Source organism: Apodemus sylvaticus, chromosome 6 (assembly GCF_947179515.1).
Source record: "Apodemus sylvaticus chromosome 6, mApoSyl1.1, whole genome shotgun sequence".
NCBI lineage: Eukaryota > Metazoa > Chordata > Mammalia > Rodentia > Muridae > Apodemus > Apodemus sylvaticus.
This window is the reverse complement of record NC_067477.1, coordinates 126,626,585-126,653,102: the sequence shown is the minus strand read 5'-3', so window position 1 is coordinate 126,653,102 and position 26,518 is coordinate 126,626,585. Positions and strand designations below refer to the sequence as shown.

Below are 26,518 nucleotides of genomic sequence, written 5' to 3'. Positions count from 1 at the left end.
ATTTGACTGCTTGAGTGGTATCATGCTTTTAATAAGTGGCAAAGTCCTGTCTCTGCGGTCTTGTTGGGGCTCTGGGGGAGGTATTTATGTGCTTCGCTTTCCTGAATGCTGTGATGAATCTTGGATACAAAGTTTAGCATGATGCATAGGACAGAAGTACGTATTGCAGTGATGACCACAGACGCCTGTCAGTTCACCTGCTCCCACAAGGTGTGTGTATATACTGATGTTGTTCAATCTTTTAAAGCCTGTCTATTGGGCATTATATTGTCCTGTTTTCTATAGAAAACAAAGTTGTAACTTTTTTCAGAAGTTTATAGTATGTATTTTATTGTTACATTTAAATGAATTTCTTAGGAATGTAAATATTGTGTTTCTCCATGTAACTAACCACACACTGCCCCCGAATGCAGGAGCACTGATGCCTAAAGAACAAGTATGTTTATTCATATTCACATATGTTTATGGAAAAATTCTCACTAAATGTTATTATGGATAACATGAAATACATTATCCTGAATGTATTCAAGGAAAATTTTAATAGCACCTTGTATGCATGGTAACTAAATATACCAGTACTTTAGAATAGCTTTTCTTGCGTCTTAGTGTTCATTTAGCTTACCCCCTGGAAAAACCATTCTGAAAGTGAAGTAAATCTTAAGTTTAAAAGTAGAGTGGCATGGCTGGGGTGTTGGAACTGGTAGAGCCCTGTCTTCCACTGCTTTCCTTGGTCTGTACTTTTGGTGGGTTTAATTTTTTGAAACAGGATCTCATGGTAGCCCTGGCTAGCCTCAGATTCCTACATAGTCAGTGCTCTCCTTGGACTCTGGGTCATTCAGCCTCCACATCCCATGTCCTGGGGTAACAGGCAGACATCGTCATGCCTGGTGGGCCTCATTTTGTTTGACGTTTGTTTTGTTGTATATGTTATAATTGCATTTTTGTATTCTTCATTTTCTTGCCTAGGACCATCTGTTGTTCGTTACCATTTACCCAAGATGTTACTATTGTGGCGGAATGTGTTCCCTCGGTCTTTAAAGGAGCTGGAGGCTGAGAAGGCCCGAGGGGACTCTTTTACCTGGCAGGTAACTCTGGAAGGCCGTGCTGGAGCTTTGTGTGGTAAGAACTGAAAACACTGAACTTTCAGAAGTTTTTATACTACTACCTAGTGATATTTTTGTCATTAAAATATGCGTGATAGAAAAAAAAATCACTGTTTCAATTTTTATCTTAGTATCTGTTGTTGAATATATAGTCTCTGATTACAGAATCTGTATAAATAACTCCAGTTTGCTACTATTTTTTTTTTATTTTGTTTTGTTTTTATGAGATAGGGTTTCTCTGTGTAGCCCTGGCTGTCCTGGAACTCACTCTGTAGACCAGGCTGGCCTTGAACTCAAAAATCCACCTGCCTCTGCCTCCCAAGTGCTGGGATTAAAGGCATGCGCCACCGCTGCCCCAGTTTGCTACTATTAAGTAGTAAAACTGAACCCAAGACTCAAGAAGTTCAGTTACTGTGTTTAGTGAGAGCTGGGACCCAGGCACCTTTATTCTCAGTTGTTATAGTCCTCATCTATCAAAGATCTGACACAAACAGAAACTCAGAAGATAACTCTTCTTTGCATTATGAAAACCGGTTCTTTGGGCATGATTTTGCAGTATGCAAATGTTACTATTTGTTTATACATCTGCATTTCAAAAGAGGTGGATGAGGTGTGGCTGTTCTGGGAGTCAACAAGTTACAGGAAAAGCTCATCTTTTGTTTCATTTGGGAACTAGAAAGTCCCTCGGACCTGTGCTCTGTTCTGGTTCTTCCTAGCATAAGAAGATGTTTTATGGCCAGAGTTGGAGAGGACATCTCAGGGTCAGGTGGCCAGGCAGGGCTGCCATTGTGCTTCTTCGAAGCTGAGGTGTGCTTGGCTCTGCTAACGAATGAGGAAACAAAGTCTTTCTCTGTGGAGCTCCCTAACATAGGTTCCTCTGCCATTTCTATTCTCCATTCTTTTTCTAATGAGTTTTTTTTTTTTTTTTTTGATAGTTGTTTCTGGATCTTAGTTTGACATGGCTTCACAACCTTCTGTTTTATAGTAATTGAGAACTGTAGATGTCTTTATCACTGTCTAGTGTTTAAAGTTTATTCAGGCTCACAAAGATTCCTCTCATCTTATAAACATTTTCTCTAGCCATGAGGAGTTTTGTTGCGCATTGTCCTGAGCTACTAACTGAGGATGCGATTAGGAAATTAATGACTCCTATCGAATGTGCCATGACCATGATGTCACAGTAAGTAAACAGTCTGGGTGACAGCTGACATCTTATTTGGGTGTGTTTGTGCTTAGTGCATATGTGTGTGTAGATCAGAAGTGGATGTAGAATGTCTTCCTCAGTCACTTTATATATTGAGGCAGGGACCCTCACTTGAACCCAGCGCTCACCATTACTGTTAGTTTTGCTAGCCAGCTTGCTCTGAGGATCCTGTTTCTGTCTCCAAATTGAAACTCTTTGCATTTCAGATGGGCCAGCATGCCTACCCAGCATATATGTATGTATTACATGATACAGGCTCTGATCTTCATAGACAACTTATTTCATATATTAAATAAAAAATGTAGTTAGCATTTTTGTATTTCTCAATTCATATAGAAAACATCTAAATTTGTAAAGTGAATTTAAAAGTTGCATCAATGGTGTGGTTTAAAACACATTAAACTCTGAAGTGTTTCTGCTAGCTTTATTATTATTGATCATAAAACAAACTGAAAATAGATTAGCCTGTCAGTGTACTTTGGTGGTTTATCAATGCATTCCTACATGACTTTGTTAGTTGTTGATGAACAGTGCTTGTTCTAAGGACTAATGGATCCCCTCTAATGTTGTAGCATTCCATCTGTCATTAAGGCCCACGGAGCCCATCTGAAAGCTAGTGCTGCAATGGTCCGGTTAAGACTTTATGATATCTTGGCTTTATTACCTCCAAAAACTTATGAAGGTAAATATAATGTACAATACCTGATAATGATTCTTCAGTGTGCCTCTTGGGTTCTTGGTAATATTAGAGCTGTGACCAGTACTCCTCTTCAAACTTGCCTTGCGAGAATTGGCCACCATCTGACTTCTCTTCCCATAAAGGCATTCATGTTTGTTGACTTCTACATCATATTTTGGTACCCATCCCAAGCTCTTTATGGGTTCCCCGCCGCCATCTTTGCTCCCAGTCAGACAGGACAAGTGGCCCCAGATACCAAGATATCCCAAGTTTAAGATCTCTGGGGACACAGATCGCTGAGCTGCGGGCTACTACTGCCTGCACCCAGGACCTGGGCAGATCGGCGGTTCATCTGGGTGCCAGTCAGGCGTGGGTCCTGTGTCCAGTGGGGTAGTTGGTGCTTGGAGGTGCTCCCCCAGCCCCCTCCCCCTACCCCCCACATCCCCGTTGGACAGGACAAGCGGCCCCAGGTATGCAGACCACCAAACTGCTGGCTGCTGCCTACGCCCAGGACCTGGGCAGATTGGCGGTTCATCTGGGTGCCAGTCAGGCGTGGGTCCTGTGCCCAGTGGGGTAGTTGGTGCTTGGAGGTGCCCGCCCCCGCCTCCCCACCCCAACCCCCTCACCCCCCTGTCGGACAGGACAAGCGGCCCCAGGTAGGCAGACCACCAAATTGCTGGCTGCTGCCTGCACCCAGGACCTGGGCAGATCGGCGCTTTGTCTGTGTGCCAGCCAGGCGTGGGGCCTGTGCCCTGCTGGGTGCCTGCAGGATCCCCGGCCACCATCTTTGCTCCCTGACTGAGCAGACGGGCAGCCCTAGGTTCAGTTCACAGAGACAACCTGAGTATAACATTGCTTGGGGTGGGACACACCAGGGCTTCAACAGCACCCAAGAGGAGGGCAGCACATCAGCAGTCTGGGCCAGGGGAAGCCTAGTCATCCAGTGGAGCAGAAATAGCCTTACGGGCTCACAGGAGTTCAAGCACCAGCCAATGACAATAGGACCAACTATTGATAACCAGATGATAACCAGAGATAACCAGATGACAAAAGGCAAACGTAGAAACGTTACCAACAGAAATCAAGGCAATATGGCAGCATCTGAACCCACTTCAACAACAGCAAGTCCTGGATACCCCAACACACCAGAAAAACAAGATTTGGATTTAAAATCACTGGTCATGATGCTGTTAGAGGAACATAAGAAGGACATAAATAAATCTCTTATAGAAATACAGGAGAAAATGGATCAAAAGTTAGAAGCTTACAAGGGAAACACAAAAATCATTTAAAGAAATTCAGGAGAATATAGGTCAAAAGATAGAAGCCAATAAGGAGGAAATCCAAGTTCTTTATGTATATTATGATGTTGCTGTGACTCTAGCCCAGCTTAAGAAGTCAAACACCTGTTCTATAGATCAAGAGTCTCAGGTAAAGAGAGCATTTACCTACATGTTAGGTATCTTTGAAGGGAGAATAAGAATTTACCTGGCAGAAATAAAATACATAAAGTGATAACATCAAGCCATTAATTTCTCTCTAATACAACTAAGCCTAAGAACTTTGATGGGTCCCGTTTCAGTGTTGCCTGTATTGGATAATAAATGATATCATATAGCATTTAATGTTGTTAAAATGTTCTGTTTACTATTTGCATTTTTCTATTACTTTTAGTTTGTGCTCAAACTATATTACATCATAATAAAAGGGGAAATACTGTTATTGTATATTAAAACCAGTACATGCCAGGTTTCTTGGTTCAGGCCTGTAATCTTAGCTACTTGCTGGGCCGAGACACTAAGGTCATAAGTCTCAGACCTGTTTGGTTGCAGAGTGAGCTTAATTAAGGCTAGCCTGTGTGGTATATTATCCCTAAACTAAGACATGAGGAGCTGGGAGAGTTAGTCTTATGGGCAAGCATTTGCCTAACACCTGTGATGCCCAGGGATTCTCACAACTGTTGGGGGAAATCAGTATTAAGACAGTTAATATGATTTTAGGATCAGCACAGGACAGCTTGTGCCTGTACTCTCAGTTGCTTGTGTGGCTGAAGTAGTTAAGCCCGGGGCTGGAAGGTCTGCTGGGCAGTGTAGTGAGACCCTGTGTTGGTGGGAATGAGAGAGAGTGGGGAGGGGAAACACAGGAGAAAGGAAAAGGAAAAGAACAGTATGAGTGTTTTGCAATGGTATGTGAACTAAGTTTACCCCTGTCAAACACATTGCTGTTCTTTGTGGACATGAAAATCATTTTAATCTGCTCTTCTGTTGTATATTTTAGGGTCTTTCAATGCACTTCTTAGAGAGCTAGTGGCAGAGTTCACTCTGACTGACAACTCAGCCAACACAACTACCTCCCTCCTTCGCTCCCTCTGCCACTATGATGACAGCGTTCTTCTGGGCTCCTGGCTTCAAGAGACTGATCATAAATCAATCGAAGACCAGGTAGGAAAATATACCAGGAAGAACCGAAAGCACCAGCATAATTTCAAGCAGGGCCCCATGATGCATTGTCATGTCAAGAGAAGAGAGCCTCACTTCACTTTCGCATCCTAGAGGTGACAAGTGCTCTAGCAGTCATAGAATTTGACAAAATGTGTCATTTCAGTATCATTATATTTAGATATTTGGCTATGGCAATGACAAAACTCAGATTTAACTGGATTTTTTTTTTTTTTTGTTACTAGTGTTTTGTTTTATTTTAGGTTCTTAGCAAGTTAGGAAGAAAGGAGGGTTAATAGATTGGGAAGTTAGAACCAAATGAATTATTTTCATTAAATAAACAGAAAACCAGATTTAACCAGACATGGTAGCACATGCCTTTAATACAAGTATTGCAGAGGCATTGGGAGAGAGAGAGAGAGGAAGAGGGAGGGGGAGGGGTAGAGGCAGAGGCAGAGGCAGAGGCCTAGGTCTCTTGTGAGTCCATGGCCAACCTGGTTTACATAGACAGTCTGACCCAGGGCTACGCAGGAAGAACTTACCTTAAAACTAATATGAAAATAATTTAAATGCTGCTTTAAGTCATTTTTGTAAGTTCTGTTACAATGGATACAATTTTGCTCTAGATGCTTAAGATGAACATGACTTTTCCTATGACTCAATAAGATGATTCTGATAATGACATTTTTTTCAAATGGCAAAACTGTATTTTCATGTGCTTAAAAGCCGTCAGGTCTAATCACGTTTTATTCTTCCTTCTTTATTCTTAATATCCAGTACTTAGTGAGTGAATTTCCTAAAGTAGATTGTGAATGAATGATGCTTATTTTTTCTTTCACAGCTCCAGCCGAACAGTGCATCTGGAAGTGGGGCTCTGGAACACGACCCTTCTTCCATTTACTTGCGGATACCTGCTGGGGAAGCCGTGCCGGGCCCGCTTCCTCTTGGAGTCTCAGTGATTGATGCATCTGTGGCTCTTTTTGGTGTTGTGTTTCCACATGTTTCTTATAAACACAGGTTAGTAAAATGTGAGCTGAGTAATTTTAGTCAAATATAAGTTATATTTAAGAATAGATGTTTTTCAGCACAGCTAATTCCATGATAACAAAGATTATTACTTAAGCAATGCTCTCATAAATGTAATGGCAATATTTGTAGGTACATGATAAAATAAATTGGCTATAAATTCCATGTAACTTGAAGGTTTTTTAAGATTTGGCCCTGTGAAATGCAAATCAAAACAGCCCTGAGATTCTACCTCACACTGGTCAGAATGGCTAAGATAAAAAACCCAGGGGACAGAAGGTGCTGGAAAGACGAACACCTCTCCATTGTTTGTGGGATTGCAAGCTGGTAAAACCACTCTGGAAATCAGTTTGACAATCCTCAGAAAATTAAACATAGAACTACCTGAGGACCCAGCTATACCACTCCTGGGCATATACCCAGAAGATGCTTCTACATGTAATAAGGACACATGCTCCACTATGTTCATAGGTGCCTTATTTATAATAGCTAGAACCTATAAAGAACCCAGATGTCCTTCAACAGAGGAATGGATACAGAAACTGTAATATATATACACAATGGAATACTAATCAGCTATTAAAACCAATGAATTCATGAAATTCTTAGACAAATAAAAGGAACTAGAAAGTATCATCCTGAGCAAGGTAACCCAGTCATAAAACAATGCACATGGTGTGCACTCATGGTAAGTGGATGCTAGTCCAAAAGGTTAAAATAAACAAGTTACAATCCACAGAACATAGGAAGCTCAAGAAGAAGGAGGACTTAAGTGAGAGTGCTGTGGTTCCTCTGAGAAAAGGAGTAAAATACTCACAGGAGCAATAAGGGAGACAGTGTGTGGAGCAGAGACTGAAGTAAAGGCCACCTAGAGACCTGGGGATTCATCCTATAAACAGTCACCAAATCCTGACACTACTGTGGATGACAAGAAGTGCGTACCAAAAGGAGCCTCTCAATGGTTGTCTCCTGAGGGGCCCTGCCAGAGCCTTACACATACAGAGGCAGATGCTAGCAGCCAGCCATTGGACTGAGCACAGGATCCCCAATGGAGGAGTTGGAGGGCAGACTGGAGGAGCTGAAGGATTTACAGCCCCATGGGAAGAACAATGATGTCAGCCATCCAGACGCCCCAGGGCTCCCAGGGTCTAAGCCATCAACCAAGGGGTACACATGGTTCCAGCCAAAAATGTGGCAGAGGAATGTCTTGTTGGGCATCAGTGGGAGGAATGGTCCTTGGTCAGGTAAAGGCTCAATTGATGCCCCAACAAAGGGAAATCAAGGGGCAGGGGAGGTGGGAGTGGGTCGGTTGGAAGGGCATATACTTAGAGGCAGGGGGTGGGAGAAGGGGTTGGGGGTTTTCGGGGAGTGGGGAAACCAGGAAAGGTTTTGCCATTTGAAATGTAAATGAAGATTATATTTAGTTAAAAATAAAAAGATTTGGCCCTGTGCACTAGCATCTAGTACCCACTGTTTGTGGGCCATGTCTTACCGAACAGAGTTTTCATTGTAATGGTTTAGCAGTTTCTACATTAAACTGTACCTCTAATTAGAGTTGTCTACTTCATAATTCTCTTCCTGAACAAGTACATGTGTGGGAAGTCAACTCTATTTGATTTGGTCTAAGATGGCGCAAGTCTGGAAATTAGAAACCAGCAGAGCTGGATTCTCTTGTAGCAGAACGATTTTGGTCTACTGTAGTTTATATCCACAGCCACTGTTCTAGCAGCGCTTTGTAGATTTGTGGTTTCCCAAAATGGAAAAAAATGAATGAATGTCACACCCACTCAAATCACCTAACTTTTATAAAAATATGCCTTAAAATGATATTATTTGCCGGGCATGGTGGTGCACGCCTTTAATCCCAGCACTTGGGAGGCAGAAGCAGGTGGATTTCTGAGTTTGAGGCCAGCCTGGTCTACAGAGTGAGTTCCAGGACAGCCAGGGCTACACAGAGAAACCCTATCTCGAAAAACCAAAAAAAAAAAAAAAAAAAAAAAAAAAAAAGATATTGTTTATATGAAAAAGATAATATATCCTTAAATGTGTAGGTTATTTGATGAATTGCTTTTAGCTATTTTTTTATATTTAAGCTTAATATCATTAAATACAATTGATTACCACATAGATGTTAAATAACATTAAAGCTAAAAAAGCTGTATTATTATATATACTTGATATCCTTGCTTTAAATAAGCACATTCAAATCCTAGACTTTGTGTTTTTTAATTGGGCAAAGCTAAGCCTTTCTTGAAATGTCTCAAAGCTTCTGATACAATAGAATATGGGTGCAGTTTTCTTCTACATAAGAAGATTTAAATATGTTTTTAAGTTTATTTGTTTTACTTTATGTATGTGTATGTTTTCCCTGCATGTGTGTATGTACAATACACGTGGTATCAGAGTATATCAGGAGGGTCCTGCATACCTGGGAACTAGAGGGTTATATGGTCGTGAGCCACTGTGTGGGGGCCGGGAACTGGGTCCTCTGCAAGAGCAACAGGTGATCTTAACTGCTAGGTTATCTCTCCAGCTCCTGTGTAGGATTTCAAAGATGAAAACAAACAAACAAACCAGAACTTAGGATATACAGAGTTTAAGGTTAGCCAATGTTATGAAGAGGGGCCTAATACCAAAATAAAGAAGAAAAGAAAAAATTGTGCACGGTCTGAGGAGTTGGCCCTGCACGTAAAGAGATTTGCCGCCATGCCTGACCTGTATCACACAGCAGAAGGAGAGAAGTGACTCCCCACAAATCAGACTCTGACTTCACATGAATACCTTGCACATTTATCCAGGAACATACACACTAAATAACTATATAATATGTAATAAAAGTTTTTAAAATCATGTCCCTCTTTTCTTTCCAATTAAAGATTATCCACAGAAGTAGATAATGGTTATTATTCTTTCTATTTAAAATACTTGAGGAGAAAAGGTGAAGTGACATATGTCTCTGACACTTCTGCAACTCAGGCTCTAGGGCGGCTGAAGAGCAGGAGAAAGAGTTCAAAGAGAAGGCAAGCAGCATGTCAGCCGTGTTTAAAGAGAGAGAGGAGAAGGGGAGGGGCACTAACTCACGGGCCTAACATTGTCCATGTAGAATATCTGAAACACTTAACATATAGAAGCCATTTGCTTTCCCAAAGGCTTAGAGATTGTGCTTGGTGATCAAATGGCCGTACGTCACAGAGCCACAGTGCTCACTTCATGTCTAGAAAGCAAAGTGAGAGAAAGAAGGAAGAGGCCAGGGTCCCACTGCTCCCCAAGGCATGTCCCCAGTGCACTAATGACCTCCCACCAGCCCTGCCACGCTTGACAGCACTACCCTGAGATCCAGTCTTTTCCACATAGGCCTTTGGTGGACATTCACAGAGCCAACTGTATCATATATTGTAAATCAGGGATTTTGTTGGACATACTGATGTAAATGGTTAAGATCTCTGGAATTATGAACTCTTGTTTTGCTAGTTGAAATTTAATATTGTGTCCTTTTTTGTTCTGTTTAGTCAAATATATGAGTACATATTAATATAGGAGAAGAAGGTTGGCTTTAAATCAGTTGTGGGAATGAAATGAATACAGTCCAGGGGCATAATTGATAAATTACTGGTTTATATTCTTATCTCTGTTTTTAAGACATATTTAAAGAAAAAGCACTAATGTGATTTTATCCCATTACTATAGGTTACAAATGCTGGATCACTTTGCTGAATGTGTTAAGCAAGCCAAAGGTGTCCGCCAACAGGCTGTGCAGCTTAATATATTTACTGCTGTTCTTAGTGCACTGAAGGTATGAACTCTTACAACAGGAAAAATATTCTGGAATATGTCAGTGTGTTTCAAAAAGCCAGGCATATCAAGATTATATAGCACTTAACATTTAGTCATGCTTTTGATAATGGTGATTTATGTTAGCTTAATGAAGCTACTAGAAACTTTAATTTGGGTTTATTATAACTAAATTGATATTTTATATTTTAGTAATTCTGATTTCAATTTGAAGGTCAAATTTTCAAAGTACCAGTACTTTCTTTTCGGATTTTCCAAGATGTCTATTTAACGAGATCTGATTTTCTAATGAAGATTTATGAAACAAATCTTAATTTCCATTTGTGAGTTAAACTGAATCAGCATAGGATATGTTTCATAAATGAAAGACTGCAGTATGTAGGGAGTGTTTTCTGGGTTAGCTAATTACTGGCTTTATGTGTAATGCAACTCTCTTAACTTTTTGAACTTCAGTTTCTACCATTTGAAATACATAGCAGGTGTCTTCCTCACTCAGTAGAATTCATAAATCATGTATCAAACTTTTCATGAGTTACTTAAAACTTTTGTCTGTTATTTAGTGCTTTATTATAAAATGGTGCTTTAACAGTAAAATTCAGTACAACAGAAAATTCAAATGATTAAAAAAGCAGTGTGGCAGTTTGGTGACTTCTAATGGTTGGGAGAATAGTGTGGTTTAACGTTGTGTACAGATAACATTCACTCTCTATATAGAAATGGCTAATGCCTTGGCTATAGGTAGCTTTCTGCTGGCACCATGATTTAGTTTTTTATCTCAGGTAAGATGATTAAATCTCCAAAGTGAATAAATAAATAAATTTAAAAAATCAAATTCCAAAGCAGCAGATATAGCTAGAGCGGAAAATAAACCTATAGCATCGTTCAGAAGTTGACCCCTGCCTCCATCTGTCTTTGCATGTATATTGATTGTACCCTCTGTATGAGGTTCTTTCTTTTGCTTACTTGTTTTCTGTGGCTCTAGTGATTGAATCCAGGGCCTTATATGTTCTAGACACATATCACTGAACTATCCCCTGCCCAGTTGCCCAGGCTGGTCTTGACCTTGCTGTGTAGATTGGCAGACCTTTAACTTGCAGTCCTTTTGCCTCATCCTCCCAAGTAGCTAGGACCACAACTTGAAGCCACATAGTGTTTTTTATTGAATTTTTATATAAATGGATCAGTTTCATAGTCATTACACTGTTGGCATTTAGTGAGCTGAAAAAAAATGCTCAATTTAATGATATAGTGCTCTTTATGACCAAAAGAATATTGAGTGTTAGACCTTGAATAGAAATTTTTCCATAGATTGTATTTCTGGGCCCAGTGGGACTATTGATTATTAATTGCCGTGTTCTGAAATTCCATATAGGAAGGTACTAGCCCCAGATATAATGTAAGTATTTGAGAAAACTAATATAAGAAGAAATCTATTTCCTAAAACTGGAGCATATTTTTTCTTTATTCAACCTGAATTATGAATTGATATCATTCTTTTTTTTTCCTTTTAATCAATTTAGGGGTTAGCTGAAAACAAGAGCACTTTAGGGCCTGAGGAGGTTCGCAAGTCTGCTCTGACCCTGGTTATGGGAGCTCTTGACAACCCAAACCCCATCTTACGGTGTGCAGCAGGGGAAGCCCTCGGAAGAATGGCTCAGGTGGTGGGAGAAGCATCTTTTATTGCCAGGATGGCCCAGTATAGCTTTGACAAGTACGTGCGTCTCTTGCCCAGTTTCTCCACTAATCTACAGTGTCTCTTAAGCAGACCATGTTCCCTAGACTGTACTTTCCACATGGCTTACAGCATGTGACATGTTTTTGTTCTTGTTGCTTTCCATAATATCAAACTTTAATTCAGTAATTTAGTGACCTCTAGATTCTGGGATGTAATATGTTAAGAGCTTTGAAGGAGGACATGGAAGCCTTAGTCAAGACTTTGCCCAGGCACCTGCAGCTGTGCCCGCCTCTCTGCCTCCTTTAATTCCGTTCACTCTTTTACTTACTCACTTCTTGGAGTAATACCTCACTTTAGAGGAGAAAAGAATAAAGTTACACTTTAAGGCTTTTAAGAATTATTGTGCACGTCAGTTATGAAGAGTGACCTCAGAGAGTCAGACAAGGGTGACTAAGGTGAGGAATGTGGCTTTTAATATTGTTACCTGAAGTTAAAAAAACAACCAAAAGGCCAAGAAATAACACAAGTCATATAAATTACCATTCTTAAGTCATATATTTTGAACAGTAAACATTAATCCATATCATAATCATTAACAAGAAAGAATTGAAAGTAAGGATTAATGAATAAAAGCATTTTCTGAGAACTTACATTTTGAGAATACTTTTTTTTTTAATTGAATATCGTCTTCATATACATTGCCAGTAGTAAAACCTTTCCCGATTTCCCCCCTCCCCAAAGACCCAACCCCTCCTCCTACCCCTGCCTCTACATATATGCCCCTCTACCCAACTCACTTTGAGAATACTTTTCTTACAACCAGTGGTAGACCTCTTGGTTATAAGATGATGACACTGTTGGCAGGTAAAAGCCCTGAGAAAGCTACTCAAGGAAAGAAGGATTTACTTCAGTCACTAATTGCGGATGATGGTCCCTCCTCCAGGAAGGGCATGGTGGCAGGACTATGAGGCAGCTGGCTCCATGCTACCCTTAATTAGGAAGTAGAGAGGGTTTGCTTTTAACATGATTGCTTTGCTTACTGAATAGTTGAAGTATTTCTTCTCCAAATTCTCAATACTGTTAAGTAGTTATTTTACATCAGATTTTAATACTTACTTTGAAAAACAGTGTAAAATATCTCAGTAACTTGTTAATTGCATTATAATATTTTAATGCTTTGCTAGTATTTGCTAGTTAAAACTTTTAAAAAGTAATTTCTGTATTTTCACTTCTGTATTAGCACAAGAGTATTAATTAGATGCTATATCTGTGCTATTTTGAACATTTCTGCTCAATGTTGTGTTTATGTGATGGTTATATACAGTGTCCAATGATCATTGCGTACTTGACACTTTAAATTGATGAGTTTTAAAGCCAGGTGTGATGGCTCATCCCTGTAATAGCAGCGGCATTTGGAAGGCTAAGACAGGATTGCCACGAGTTTGAGGCTAGCCTGGGTAATTAATTAGCTTTACATAATAAATGCATCTCAATTAAATTATTATAAAATGTATATACAATATTTAATGTTACAATTTATTTATTAAAAAATATATATTAGAGTCTGGAGAAATTGCTTAGCAATTAAAAGCATTTCTGTTTTTTTGGAAGACCCAAATTCAATGTCCAGAACCTACATCAGGCAGCTTACAACTTCCCGTAACTCCACCTTTGGGAATCCAGTGCCCTCCACTGCTTTCTGTGGGTATCCACACTTAATTCACACACGTGTCAGTAAAAATAAATCTTTTATATATACATCTAACATATATGTAGAAAATATCCTGTTTTATAAAGAGTTTGATTGTAATTATAAGTAGCTGGGGCATAGCTCAGTGATAGAATGCTTGCTTAGTGTACACAAGACCCTGGATCTAGTCCCCAGCACTTCAAAAACAAGACAAAATATAGGAAATTTCTAAAGTAAAGTGAGAAATATGTTGTGTATTCTCAGAATGCAGGTTTTTTCTTTGTGGTACTGGCGATTGAACCCAGGACTTTGTACACACTAAGCACATTCTCTGCCTCTGGGCCACACCCGCTGTCCCTCAAATACTATTTATAAATTTCTTGTTCAAAGTTAGTTATAAAGACCCTTAGTGCATTAGGTTCCAGAATAGTTTCCTGTTTTGCATGTGTGGTTGCTTAGACTGTTAGGAGAGGACAATGGTGATAACAATCCCTGTTGTGCCATCTTTCTCAGGTTGAAGTCGGCTCGAGACGTTGTGTCCAGGACTGGTCATTCACTGGCCCTCGGTTGTTTACATCGTTATGTTGGTGGCATAGGATCAGGACAACACCTAAAGACCAGCGTCAGCATTTTATTGGCTCTCGCTCAAGATGGGACATCCCCTGAAGTTCAGGTAGACAGTATGGAAGTATATTTCTACAATTGTTGTAGAGACAAGGTCTCCATTTGCTCAAACTGACCTGGAACTTACATGCTGTTCAGGTGCATTACAGACATGTGCCATCATGCCTGTAATTTTAAACAATATCTATGACTGAAAAATTGTAAGGAAAAATGTATTATGTTCTTTTCTTGTTATTTTAGGAGTTTATTAGGATCATTAGCAAGAATTTTGCTTTTCAACATAATTTTCAGAGTCTGCCTTTTACTGGGAGTTAAACATATATATATGTGTGTGTGTGTGTGTGTGTGTGTGCGTGTTTATATATATATTCTATATATATATCCTATATATATATGATATTCATATAGTATTTTTTAGGTCTTTGAGAATTTCATACAAAATATTTTGATCTTAACTTCACCATTCACCCTTCCCTTCCCTGCCCACCAACTTTGTGGTTTTTTGTTTTGTTTTGTTTTTTAATCCTATTTGTACTCCTCATACACTCTTGCTGTGTGGCCTTCTACTGGAAGGCTACACTCTTAGCGATAACTGTCTCTCCCTTTCTCTGCAGCTCACAGCTGTCAACAGCTCCATGGCTTACGATTGGATAGCGTTCCCAGCTCTGCTCTCCTTTTTGTTGTTTATCTGGCTTAGGCTTGCATAGGTTTTGTACATGCTGTTGAAACTGCCGTGAGTTCATATCTGCAGCTTCCGTCTGTGTCCAGGAGAGATAGATGTTCCCTTAGGTTCTTACTCTTTCTACTGTCTCTTCCACACTGACCCTGCACTTTGGAGGTTGGGATGAAGTTTATATGTTCCCTTAGGGATGCAAATTATGCAGTTTTCTTCCCTCCACTTTGATTACTGTAAATCACCAACCAAGGCAAATAGGAGTTTCTCAGATGCAGGTTGAGATATGAATTGATTTGTAGATAGGATGGTAAATGACTAAGAATCTGTTTTATGCTATGCTCATGGAGCCCCACAATGATAGTAGATATCCCTACAACATCTGACCTATCAGGCCATAGGTTCTTAGCCTGATAACGGTGGCAGGCATAGATTTCATCTTATAGAATGGAATTTAAATCCAGTTAGGAATGCTTGTATACACCCATGATGTTTAGGCCCCTATTCTACTAGTGGGGAGGTCTTACCAGACCAGTCATTTTTCTCACTTGCAGCATTCATAACTGTATGACTGGTGATTATTTTTCTTCTCTGGTAGAACTTTCAAGGACTATGAAAGTTAGCTAGTAGTGATGCAGCCTCTAGGTCCATACCAGCGTGCTGTGTTACCCTGCTCTATCACTCCAGCGTGTTGTGTCTTCAGCAGTAGGATCTGACAAGTTCTGGAAGGCAACCTGGAACACTGGCAAAAGCCTGTAATGTTCAGGGAAGGAGTGTCTATGGGACCTCAGTGGCCAGTGACTTTAGAAGTAACTCATACCTGGCATTGGGCTCTTCTTAGCCTCTAGGAGGAGCATTGTTGCCCTGTTATAGCGTAACTGCATTTTAATGCTCTGCGTGTGTTTGTTCATATATATACATATATATGTATACATATGTATACATATATATGTATCCAGTTATTCCTGGAGTAGTTTTCTAACCTTTTTTGTTTCTCGAACATTTTACATTTAAGCAAATGTAGCTGCAGTGAAACTTTAATAGTATCCACATGGAAACCATTCATGGAGGCACATGACAGCAATTAGAAGGCTAAGCATTTAGAAGGCTAATGAGTATTACAAGTTCAAGGCCAGCCCAGGATGCAATAAGACTCTAAATCAAAACATATTGAAGATATTTCCATAAATATAATAATTTACTATTCTTGATTCAGTATAGTGAATTGTTTTCTCCAACTAAAATGCAATTATGTTTTATCATAGACTTGGTCTCTTCATTCACTTGCCCTGATTGTGGATTCTAGTGGCCCAATGTACCGTGGGTATGTGGAGCCCACGCTGTCCCTGGTTCTCACCTTGCTGCTGACAGTTCCACCTTCACACACAGAAGTTCACCAGTGTTTGGGCAGATGCTTGGGGGCCATCATAACTACTGTTGGACCAGAGCTGCAGGGTAAGGAAATTCATCTTCAGTTAAAGAAAGTTCCTGGGCAAGTACTGTCTCTCTGGTTTCCTCAATATCACCATTGTGTTGCTTGCAAAGCATTTTAATAATTATCATCTACCATACATTTTGTTTTCCAAAAGGTGGCACTCAATATTTTATATGTGCCATTTTAAAAATAATACGGATGTGATGGTTTGTATATGCTTGGCCCAGGGAGTGGCACTATTAGTAGGTGTAGCATTGGAGGGAGTCTGTCATAGTCCGATGGGCTTCAATTGCTTCAACCTAGCTGCCTGGGAGTGAGTCTTCTGCTAGCAGCCTTCAGATAAAGATGTAGAACTCTCAGCTCCTCCTGTACCATACTTGTATGGATGCTGCCATTTTCCCACCTTGATGATACTGAACCTGTAAGTCAGACCCAATTAAATGTTGTCCCTTATAAGACTTGCCATAGTCATGGTGTCTGTTCACGGTAGTAAAACCCTAACTTAGTAAGCAGGCAAACCAAAGCAGGTGTCAGGGTTTCACTGGCAATTGTAGCAGGCTTAGACATCTCTATGTAGAGCAGGATGTCCTTGAATTTGCAGTCTCTGGAGTGCTGGGATTAAAGGTGTACAGCACCACTCCTGGCTAAAGCATTTTTAAAAGTTTTGAGCAGAGAAAACTTTTTAAATGAAAGTCTATTTGGACATATCCCCTGCCTTCCCCCCCCCCCCCCTCGAATAAAATGGAAAGGAAGTTCTTTTAGTCTGGGATGCCAAATATTGCCTCCATAAGCTTACTTTTTGATTCTAACACCTCTAACAGTGTATCACCTGTCACTGAGGCAGCTAGTTCAGAGGAAAGGTTCATAGAAGGTTGATTGCTGCTGTACTTGGAACTGGATCTTCCTGATAGTGAATTCAACCTGAATTCAGTGGGTCATGACTTGACCCTGAGTGCATATACTTAGAATCCCAACTTCCCTTTCTGTTTATTTTATGTCTTGAGGAGGTCAACTTTCTATTTATATTTATATCATTTAATGATGACACCGTTCTGTGATAAGTATTGCCTACCTTTTGCAGACAGAATATGAAAGTAGAGAGGGCCTACATGATTATATGATTTCCTTGAATAACATGTATATATATAATTTTTTACTTCACATTTAAAGAAAAGTTAAGATACCTATATTTGGTAACTAAATTATTATACAAGACATTTGTAGTGCTGGAGAGATGGCTCAGAAGAAGCACTGACTGCTCTTCTGAAGGTCCTGAATTCAAACCCCAGCAAGCACATGGTGGTTCACAACCATCTGTAATGAGATCTGACGCCCTTTTCTGGTGTGTCTTAAGACAGATACAGTGAAGTCACATATAATAATAAATAAATCTTTTAAAAAAAAGAAATACCGGGTTCCCAGTCGGACCAGACAGGCAACACCAGGTACACAGAGATATCCTGCATTTAACGTCCCTCAGGACACAGCCCTCCAGTCTTCTCCATGTGCCCAAGGCCTGGGCTCCTCTACCAGTTGTTCTTTGGCAGCTCTGTTGGGGGAACGTTTGCCCTGCAGAGTCATCTGCACTTGGAAGTGGTCCCCGCAGCCTCAGCTATCTTGGCTCCCAGATGGACCAGACAGGCAACACCAGGTACACAGAGACAACCCAAGTATAACATTGCTTGGAGCAAGGCACATCAGGGCTCCAATGACATCCAGGAGTAGGGCAGCCCATCAGTAATCTGTGCCAGGGGAAGCCCAGTCATCCAGTGGAGCAGAAATAGCCTTACAGGCTCACAGGAGGTTCAAGCACCAGCCAGTAGGACCAACTAATGCCAGAGATAACCAGATGGCAAAAGGCAAACCTAGTAATGTTACTAACAGAAATCAAGGCAATATGGCAGCATCCGAACCCAATTCTCCGACAATATCAAGTCCTGAAAAACAAGATCTGGATTTAAAATCACATATCATGATGCTATTAGAGGATTACAAGAAGGACAAAAATAAATCTCTTAATGAAATACAGGAGAACATGAACCAAAAGGTAGAAGTTCTTACAAAGGAAACACAAAAATCATTTAAAGAAATTCAGTAGAATATGGGTCAACAGATAGAAGCCAATAAAGACGAAATGCAAAAATCACTTAAAGAAATACGGGAGAACTTGGGTCAACAGGCAGAAGCTATGAAAGAGGAAACAAAAATCTCTTATAGAATTACAGAAAAATACAAACAAGAAGGAACTGAGCAAAGCCATCCAGGATCTAAAAACAGAAGTAGAAACAACTAAGAATTCACAAAGGGAGACAACTTTGGAGATAGAAAACCTTGGGAAGAAATCAGGGGTCATAGATGCAAATATCAACAACAGAATACAAGAGATAGAAGAAAGAATCTTAGATGCTGAAGATACCATAGAAAGCATTGACTTAACAGTCAAAAAAAAAAAAAATGTAAAATGCAAAGAGCTTGTAACCAAAAACATCCAGGAAATCCAGGACACAATGAGAAGACCAAACCTAAGTATTATAGGTATAGATGACAGTGAAGATTTACAACTTAAAGAGCCAGCAAATATCTTCAACAAAATTATGGAAGAAAACTTCCCTAACCTAAAGAGAGAGATGCCCATGAACATTCAAGAAGCCTACAGAACTCCAAACAGACCGGACCAGAACAGAAGTAACTTCCCGTCACATAATAAGCAAAACCACAAGTGTACTACACAAAGAAAGAATATTAAAGGCAGTAAGAGAAAAACGCCAAGTAACATATAAAGGAAGACTTATCAGAATTATACCAGACTTCTCACCAGAGACCATGAAAGCTAGAAGATCCTGGGCAGATCTTATGCAGACTCTAAGAGAACACAAATGCCAGCCAAGACTACTATACCCAGCAAACTCTCCATCACCATAGATGGAAAAACCAAGATATTCCATGGTAAAACCAAATTTACACAATATCTTTCCACAAAATCAAGCCCTACAAAGGATAATAGGGGGAAAACACTAATACAAGGAGGGAAACTACACCCTGGATAAAGCAAGATACTAACCTTTTTTCATCAAACCCAAAAGAAGGTAACCACTCAAACATAAAAATAACATCAAAATAGCAGGAAGTAATAATCACTATTCCTTAATATCTCTTAACATCAATGGACTCAGTTCTGTAATAAAAAGACATAGACTAATAGACTGGATACGAAAACAGGACCCTACAATTTGCTGCATACAGAAAACATACCTCTGTGTCAAACACAACCACTACCTCAGAGTACAAGGCTGGAAAACAATTTTACAAGCAAATGGTCTCAGGAAACAAGCCGGAGTAGCCATTCTAATATAAGATAAAATTAACTTTCAACCTAAAGTCATCAAAAGAGACATGGAGGACACTTCTTACTGGTCAAGGGAAAAATCCACCAAGAAGAACTCTCAATCCTGAACATCTATGCTCCAAATGCCAAGGGCACCCTCATTCATAAAAGAAGCTTTTCTAAAGCTCAAAGTACACATTGCACTTAACACAATAATTGTGGGTGACTTCAACATTCCACTCTCTTCAATGGAGTGATCAGGAAAACAGAAACTAAACAGGGACACAGTGAAACTAATTGAAGCTTTGGACCAATTGGATTTAACAGATATTTATAAAACACTTCATCCTAAAGCAAAAGAATATACCTTTTTCTCAGCACCTCATGGTACCTTCTCCAAAATGGACCATATAATTGGTCACAAGACAGACGTCAACAGATATAGGAAGATGGAACTAATCCCAGACCTCCTATCAGATCACTGTGGAGTAAGAGTGGTCTTTAATAGCAACAAAAACAACAGAAAGCTCACATACACCTGGAAACTGAACAATACTCAGTGATGCCTTGGTCAAGGAAGAAATAAAGAAAGAAATCAAAGATGTTTTAGAATTTAATGAAAATGAAAGCACAACGTACCCAAATTTATGTGACACTATGAAAGCAGTGCTAAGAGAAAAACTCATAGCCCTGAGTGCCTCCGAAAAGAAACTGCAGAGAGCATGCACTAGCACCTTAACGGCACACCTGAAAGCCCTGGAACAAAATTCACCCAAGAGGAGTAGAAGACAGGAAATCATCAAACTCAGGGCTGAAATCAATCAAGAGAACCATACAAAGAATCAACAAAAGCAGGAGCTGGTTCTTTGAGAAAATCAAGATAGATTAACCTTTAGCCAGACTAGTCAGAGAGCACAGGACAGTATTCAAATTAACAAAATTAGAAATGAAAAGGGAGATATAACAAAAGAAACTGAGGAAATTAAAAAAAAATCATCAGATCCTACTATAAAAAACTATACTCAACACAACTGGAAAATCTGGAGGAAATGGACAATTTCTTAGAAAGATACCAAATAACAAAAGTAAATCAGGATCAAATAGATCATCTAAACAGTCCCATAACCCCTAAAGAAATAGAAAGTCTTCGAACCAAAAAAAAAAAAAAAAAAAAAAAAAAAAAAAAATCACAGGACCAGATGGTTTTAGTGCAGAATTCTTTCAGACCTTCAAAGAAGACCTAACACCAAAACTCTTTATTCCACAAAATAGAAACAGAACGAACACTACCCAATTCGTTCTATGAAGCCACAAATACGCTGATACCAAAACCACACAAAGATCCAACAAAGAGAACTTTAGACCCATTTCCCTTATGAATATCGATGCAAAAATACTCAATAAAATTTCTCCCTACTGAATCCAAGAACACATCAAACCGATCATTCACCATGATGAAGTAGGCTTCATTCCAGGATGCAGGGATGGTTCAATATATGGAAATCCATCAGTGCAATCCACTACATAAACTAACTAAAAGAAAAAAAACACATGGTCACTCCATTAGATGCTGCAAAAGCATTTGACAAAATTCAGCATCCTCTCATGCTAAAAGTCTTGGAAAGAACAGGAATTCAAGGACCATACCTAACCATACCAATAAACATGCAGTAAAATCAATATATAACAAAAACTGTAGCCAACATCAGACTAGATAGAGAATAACTTGAAACAATCCCACTAAAATCAGGGACTAGGCAAGGCTGCCCCCTCTCTCCATATCTTTTTAACATAGTACTTCAAGTTCTAGCTAGAGCAATTAGAAAACATAAGGAGGTCAAAGGGATACAAACTGGAAAGGAAGAAGTCAAACTATCACTCTTTGCAGATGATATTATAGTATAAATTTATACTATAAATTATTATAGTTTTTAAGTGACTGAAAAAAACTCCACCATAAAACTTCTACAGCTGATATACAACTTCAGCAAAGTGGCTGGTTATAAAATCAACGCAAGCAAATCAGTAGCCTTCCTAGACTCAAATGATAAGCAGGCTGAGAAAGAAATTAGGGAAATGACACCCTTCACAATAGCTACAAACAATATAAAGTACCTTGGTGTGACTGTAAGCAAACTAGTGAAAGATCTGTAGGACAAGAACTTCAGGTCTCTGAAGAAGGAAATTGAAGAAGATCTCAGAAAATGAAAAAATCTTCCATGCTTGTGGATTGGCAGGATTAATATAGTAAACATGACCATCTTGCCAAAAGCAATACACACAATCAGTGCAATCCTGATCAAAATCTCAATTCAGTCCTTTATAGAGTTAGAAAGAGCAATTCTCAAATTCATCTGGAATAACAGAAAGCCCAGGATAGCTAAAACTATTCTCAACAGTAAAAGAACTTCTGGGGGAATCAGTATCCTGAACTTCAAGCAGTACTACAGAGCAATAGTGTTAAAATCTGCATGGTATTGGTACAGTGACAGGCAGGTAGATCAATGGAATAGCATTGAAGACCGAGAAATGAAACCACACACCTATGGTCACTTGATCTTTGACAAAGGTGCTGAAACCATCCAGTGGGAAAAAGCCTTTTCAACAAATGGCACTGGTTCAACTGGAGGTCAGCATGCAGAAGAATGCAAATCGATCCATTCTTATCTCCTTGTACTAAGCTCAAGTCCAAGTGGATCAAGGACCGCCACATAAAACCAGACACACTGAAACTAATAGAAAAGAAACTGGGGAAGACCTTTGAGGACATGGGCCAAGGGGAACATTTCCTGAACAGAACACCAATAGCTTATGCTCTAAGATCACGAATTGACAAATTGAACCTCATAGAATTATAAAGTTTCTGTACGGCAAATGACACTGTCAGTCGGATAAAGCAGTAACCAACAAATTGGGAAAAGATCTTCACCAACCCTACATCCTACAGAGGGCTAATATCTAATATATACAAAGAACTCAAGAAGTTAGACTCCAGAGAGCCAAATAACCCTATTAAAATATTGGGTACAGAGCTAAGTAGAATTTTCACCTGAAGAACTTGGGATGGCTGAGAAGCACATTAAGAAATGTTCAACATCATTAGTCATTAGGGAAATGCAAATCAAAACAACCCTGAGATTTCACCGCATACCAGTCAGAATGGCTAAGATTAAAAACTCAGTAGACAGTAGGTGTTGGCCAGGATGTGGAGAAAGAGGAACACTCCTCCACTGCTGGTGGGATTGCAATCTGATACAACCACTCTGGGAATCAGTCTGGCGGTTCCTCAGAAAACTGGGCATGACACTTCCGGAGGACCCTGTTACACCACTTCTTGGCATATATCCAGAGGATTCCCCAACATGCAGTAAGGACATATGATCCCCTATGTTCATAGCAGCCTTATTTATAATAGCCAGAAGCTGGAAAGACCCCAGATGTTTCTAAATGGAGGAATGGATACAGAAAATATGGTATATTTATACAATGGAATACTACTCAGCAACTAAAACCAATGAATTCATGAAATTCTTAGGCAAGTGATTGGAACTGGAAAATGGGATCCTAAGTGAGGTAACTCAATCATAAAAGAACACACATGGAATGCAATCACTAATAAGTGGATATTAGGCCAGAAGCTCTGAATCCCAAGACACAATTCAAATATCAAATGATTCCCAAGAAGAAGGAAGGAGAGGGCCCTGGTCCTGGAAAAATGGTCCTACATTGATACAGCAATGTAGGAGATTACCAGGACAGAGAAGTGCGAGGGGATTGACTGGGGAATGGGGGGAGGGAAGAGGACTTATGAGACTTATGGGGAGGGGGGATCCGGGAAAGGGGAAATCATTAGGAATGTAAACAAAGAGTGTAGAAAATAAAAAAAAAATATGTAATATATTTTCCTTAATTTCCCCTATAAGGTTTTATTATTAGACAAACAGTATTTAAAATTGTCATAATGAAAGTAGAGTTGTGTTTGTTGAGTAGAGAACCACAGAATGAGAAATCCTATGGCTCTTTAGCCAAAGACTGGTGTTTATAAAGGATAATATGATTTTTTAAAAAAGTAATTCATTTCTAAGACCTAAATTCTTACCTTGCAAATACAGTTGTGTTTCAAAGTCATGTTTGTGGACGATATGGGTGTTTTTTTAAACAACCAATCTGAATAATGATTTGAAGAAGGGTTTAGCTGGAAGATGACTACTTTCTGAGAGTCTTTTTGTGACACTAATAGCATAGTTACATTTAATGTTATCTTTTATTTTCCTGTTAGGAAATGCAGCCACCATTTCCACCATCCGCTCCTCTTGCTTGGTGGGTTGTGCCATCACCCAGGACCACTCTGATTCTCTGGTTCAGGCAGCTGCCATCTCTTGCCTTCAACAGCTTCACATGTTTGCCCCACGACACGTCAATCTGTCCAGCCTCGTTCCAAGCCTTTGTGTGAGTATACAGTCATTCACCATTTTCTATCGAGAGCTTTAAATTTTCTTTGTCCAAAGACCAAACTGGACTAAAACACAAACATACTGGCTGGATTATATGTTTTAGTGTTTAAGTTTCAACAGTTATCTTCTTTTATTTACTTTTGTTTTAAATTTTAAGAAATATTTTGATGAACTGCTTATTTCCTAGCTAAGAACTTGCAGTCTGTGGTCCCATTCTCTTAGAACTGTATTTCTTAGCACTTGATTGATGGCTTCTGAGATCTGCTGATGTCATTGCAATGTTCAATGTGTCCATTCAGCAAATATTTATGGATTGCCTGTTAGATGTAAGGTACAAGGCAGACTACTGCAGACAGTTATATAAATAAGACAAGATTAGCCTTTGTCATGAGGCTTAAGCTAAGGAGACAGTTAACAATAGCTATTTACAAAGAAGGTAAGAGCTAGGGAGGCTGTAGAACATTGGTAAAAGGTTGAGGATATTGCTCGTGATAAAGCACTTGTGTAGCGTTTAGAAGGCCCTGGCTTTGATTCTCAACAAACAGAAAACAGAAAAGAAAAGGCATACACTTCCCATAAGGAGTATATAACACAGGGCCTATCATAGCCAGACATTGAGAAATTAGTTTCCTGAAAAATAGTACTTAAGATGTGTTATGTAGAATAGGATTTAGTGTGCAGACCAGCACAGTACCAGAGTATTCATTGGGAAAAGTAGGACGGCCTCTATATGAGAAGTATGATGTGCTTAAAGGTGTGGTTAAACCTGGAAGAGGTGAAAGTATGGACAGTGGAAAGCAAGGTGGGAAAGCAAGGATAGCTAGCCAGGGGCCAGATCATGCAGATGTTCATAGATAGTAAAACCTTGGAGTTAATTCTGTAACAAGGAACTTGAAAGGCAGGTGACATGATCAGATCTGTACTTTCTCCATTCTGTCCTTGATGCATAATGGAGACTGGATTCTCCTTTACAGTAAGCTAAGAATCTTGGTATTGTAGGAGAATGATGATAACAGTTGTTTTATGTTGTTTGCAATTAGAATAAGGGGGAAAAGGATGGATTCAAATGATATTTAGGAGGAAGAATTGACAGAATGAGTTGATTAATTGGCCCTGAAGGAAAAGCAAGAAGCTGTTTTAGGTTCTGTCCTGAGCATGGTGATGGAATTTCCTGTGATTGGCATTGTTGGGCAGGGTTGGGAGGAGTGGAATACCATTATTTGGTTATAGGTGTGTGACTGATTACATGAGCCTGGAGCTCAGTTAAAAGTAAGTGGATTAAGCCAGGGGGTGGTGGCTCATGTCTTTGATCCCAGAACTTGGAAGGCAGAGGGCAGGCAGATCTCTGTGAGATCTAGGCCAGCCTGGTCTACTATGAGTTCCAGGACAGCTGTAGCTACAGAGAGAAACTTTTTGTCATAAATCAAACCAAGCAAACAAACAAAAGACTGGATTGGAGAAATTGGTTTGGTACTGTAAGTCGTTTAGATGACCAATGGGAGTAGATGAGATCAGAGAGAGTGCTGAGTGAGAAACCCACCATGGTAGATTTATAAAATAAAAGAAGACTCTCAGTGAACTGAGAGGAAGTGGGAAGGGGAACAGGAGGATAGCAGTGATATAAGAAAGACTGAAGGAAAGTAGAGGGTGTATTCACACAAGCCAAACGCAGTAGAGGAGCAGGTAGCTGTATCAAATACTGACAAGGCCTGAGGAGAGCTGCAATATGCCCTTTGACTTTTGTCACATGATTGCTCATAGCAAGAACTTGCTGGAAGAATGATGGCAGTAAGAGTCAAAGTGATTGGGTTAGAGATGGAGCACAAGTAGAAAGTCTGCATAGACGTTTTCAATGTTGGAGCTGGAACAATGGCTCAGTGGTTAAGAGCATCAGCTGCTCTTCAGAGGACCCAGGTTCAATTTCCAGCACTCATGTGATGGCTAACAATTGTCTGTAACTCCAGGTCCAGGCGACCCAACATCCTTTGTGGACTCCTCAATTACTGGCTGCACATGGTACACAGAACTACATGTAGTCAGAATACCCCTACACATAAAATAAAAATAACAAATAAAAGTAACAAAAAATAAAAGAAGGAGGAGGGGGAGGAGGAGGATGAGAAGGAGGAGGAGGAGGAGGTAGTGTGTGTGTGTGTGTGTGTGTGTGTGTGTGAATGTTTTCATAAGTTTATGTGCACCAGGTACTACGGGTACCTACAGAAGCCAAAAGAGGGCTTCAGATAGCCTGGAACTGGAGTTACAGACAGTAGCTGTTTAATGTGGGTGCTGGGAACTGAACCAGGGTCCTGTGATAGAATAACTAGCATTGTTAAATGCTGAGCCATGTCTCCAGTTATCCATTTTGTGGTCTTAAGATTTACAGGCACCCCACCCTGTTAC

General features: G+C 39.7%; 1 protein-coding gene across 2 annotated transcripts in view; it reads left to right on the top strand.

Annotated features, from left to right (window-relative positions):
* Positions 1 to 26,518, top strand: part of Heatr5b (HEAT repeat containing 5B) — an 87,087-nt gene that overhangs the window by 19,879 nt on the left and 40,690 nt on the right. For both annotated transcript variants that reach the window (XM_052186397.1, XM_052186398.1), the window contains exons 12-21: positions 967 to 1,119; positions 2,184 to 2,283; positions 2,880 to 2,989; positions 5,264 to 5,427; positions 6,266 to 6,441; positions 10,138 to 10,243; positions 11,763 to 11,953; positions 14,121 to 14,280; positions 16,170 to 16,359; positions 23,944 to 24,113. In XM_052186397.1, the coding sequence (XP_052042357.1) occupies positions 967 to 1,119; positions 2,184 to 2,283; positions 2,880 to 2,989; positions 5,264 to 5,427; positions 6,266 to 6,441; positions 10,138 to 10,243; positions 11,763 to 11,953; positions 14,121 to 14,280; positions 16,170 to 16,359; positions 23,944 to 24,113 (1,520 nt within the window). The remainder of the gene's footprint in view (positions 1 to 966; positions 1,120 to 2,183; positions 2,284 to 2,879; positions 2,990 to 5,263; positions 5,428 to 6,265; positions 6,442 to 10,137; positions 10,244 to 11,762; positions 11,954 to 14,120; positions 14,281 to 16,169; positions 16,360 to 23,943; positions 24,114 to 26,518) is intronic.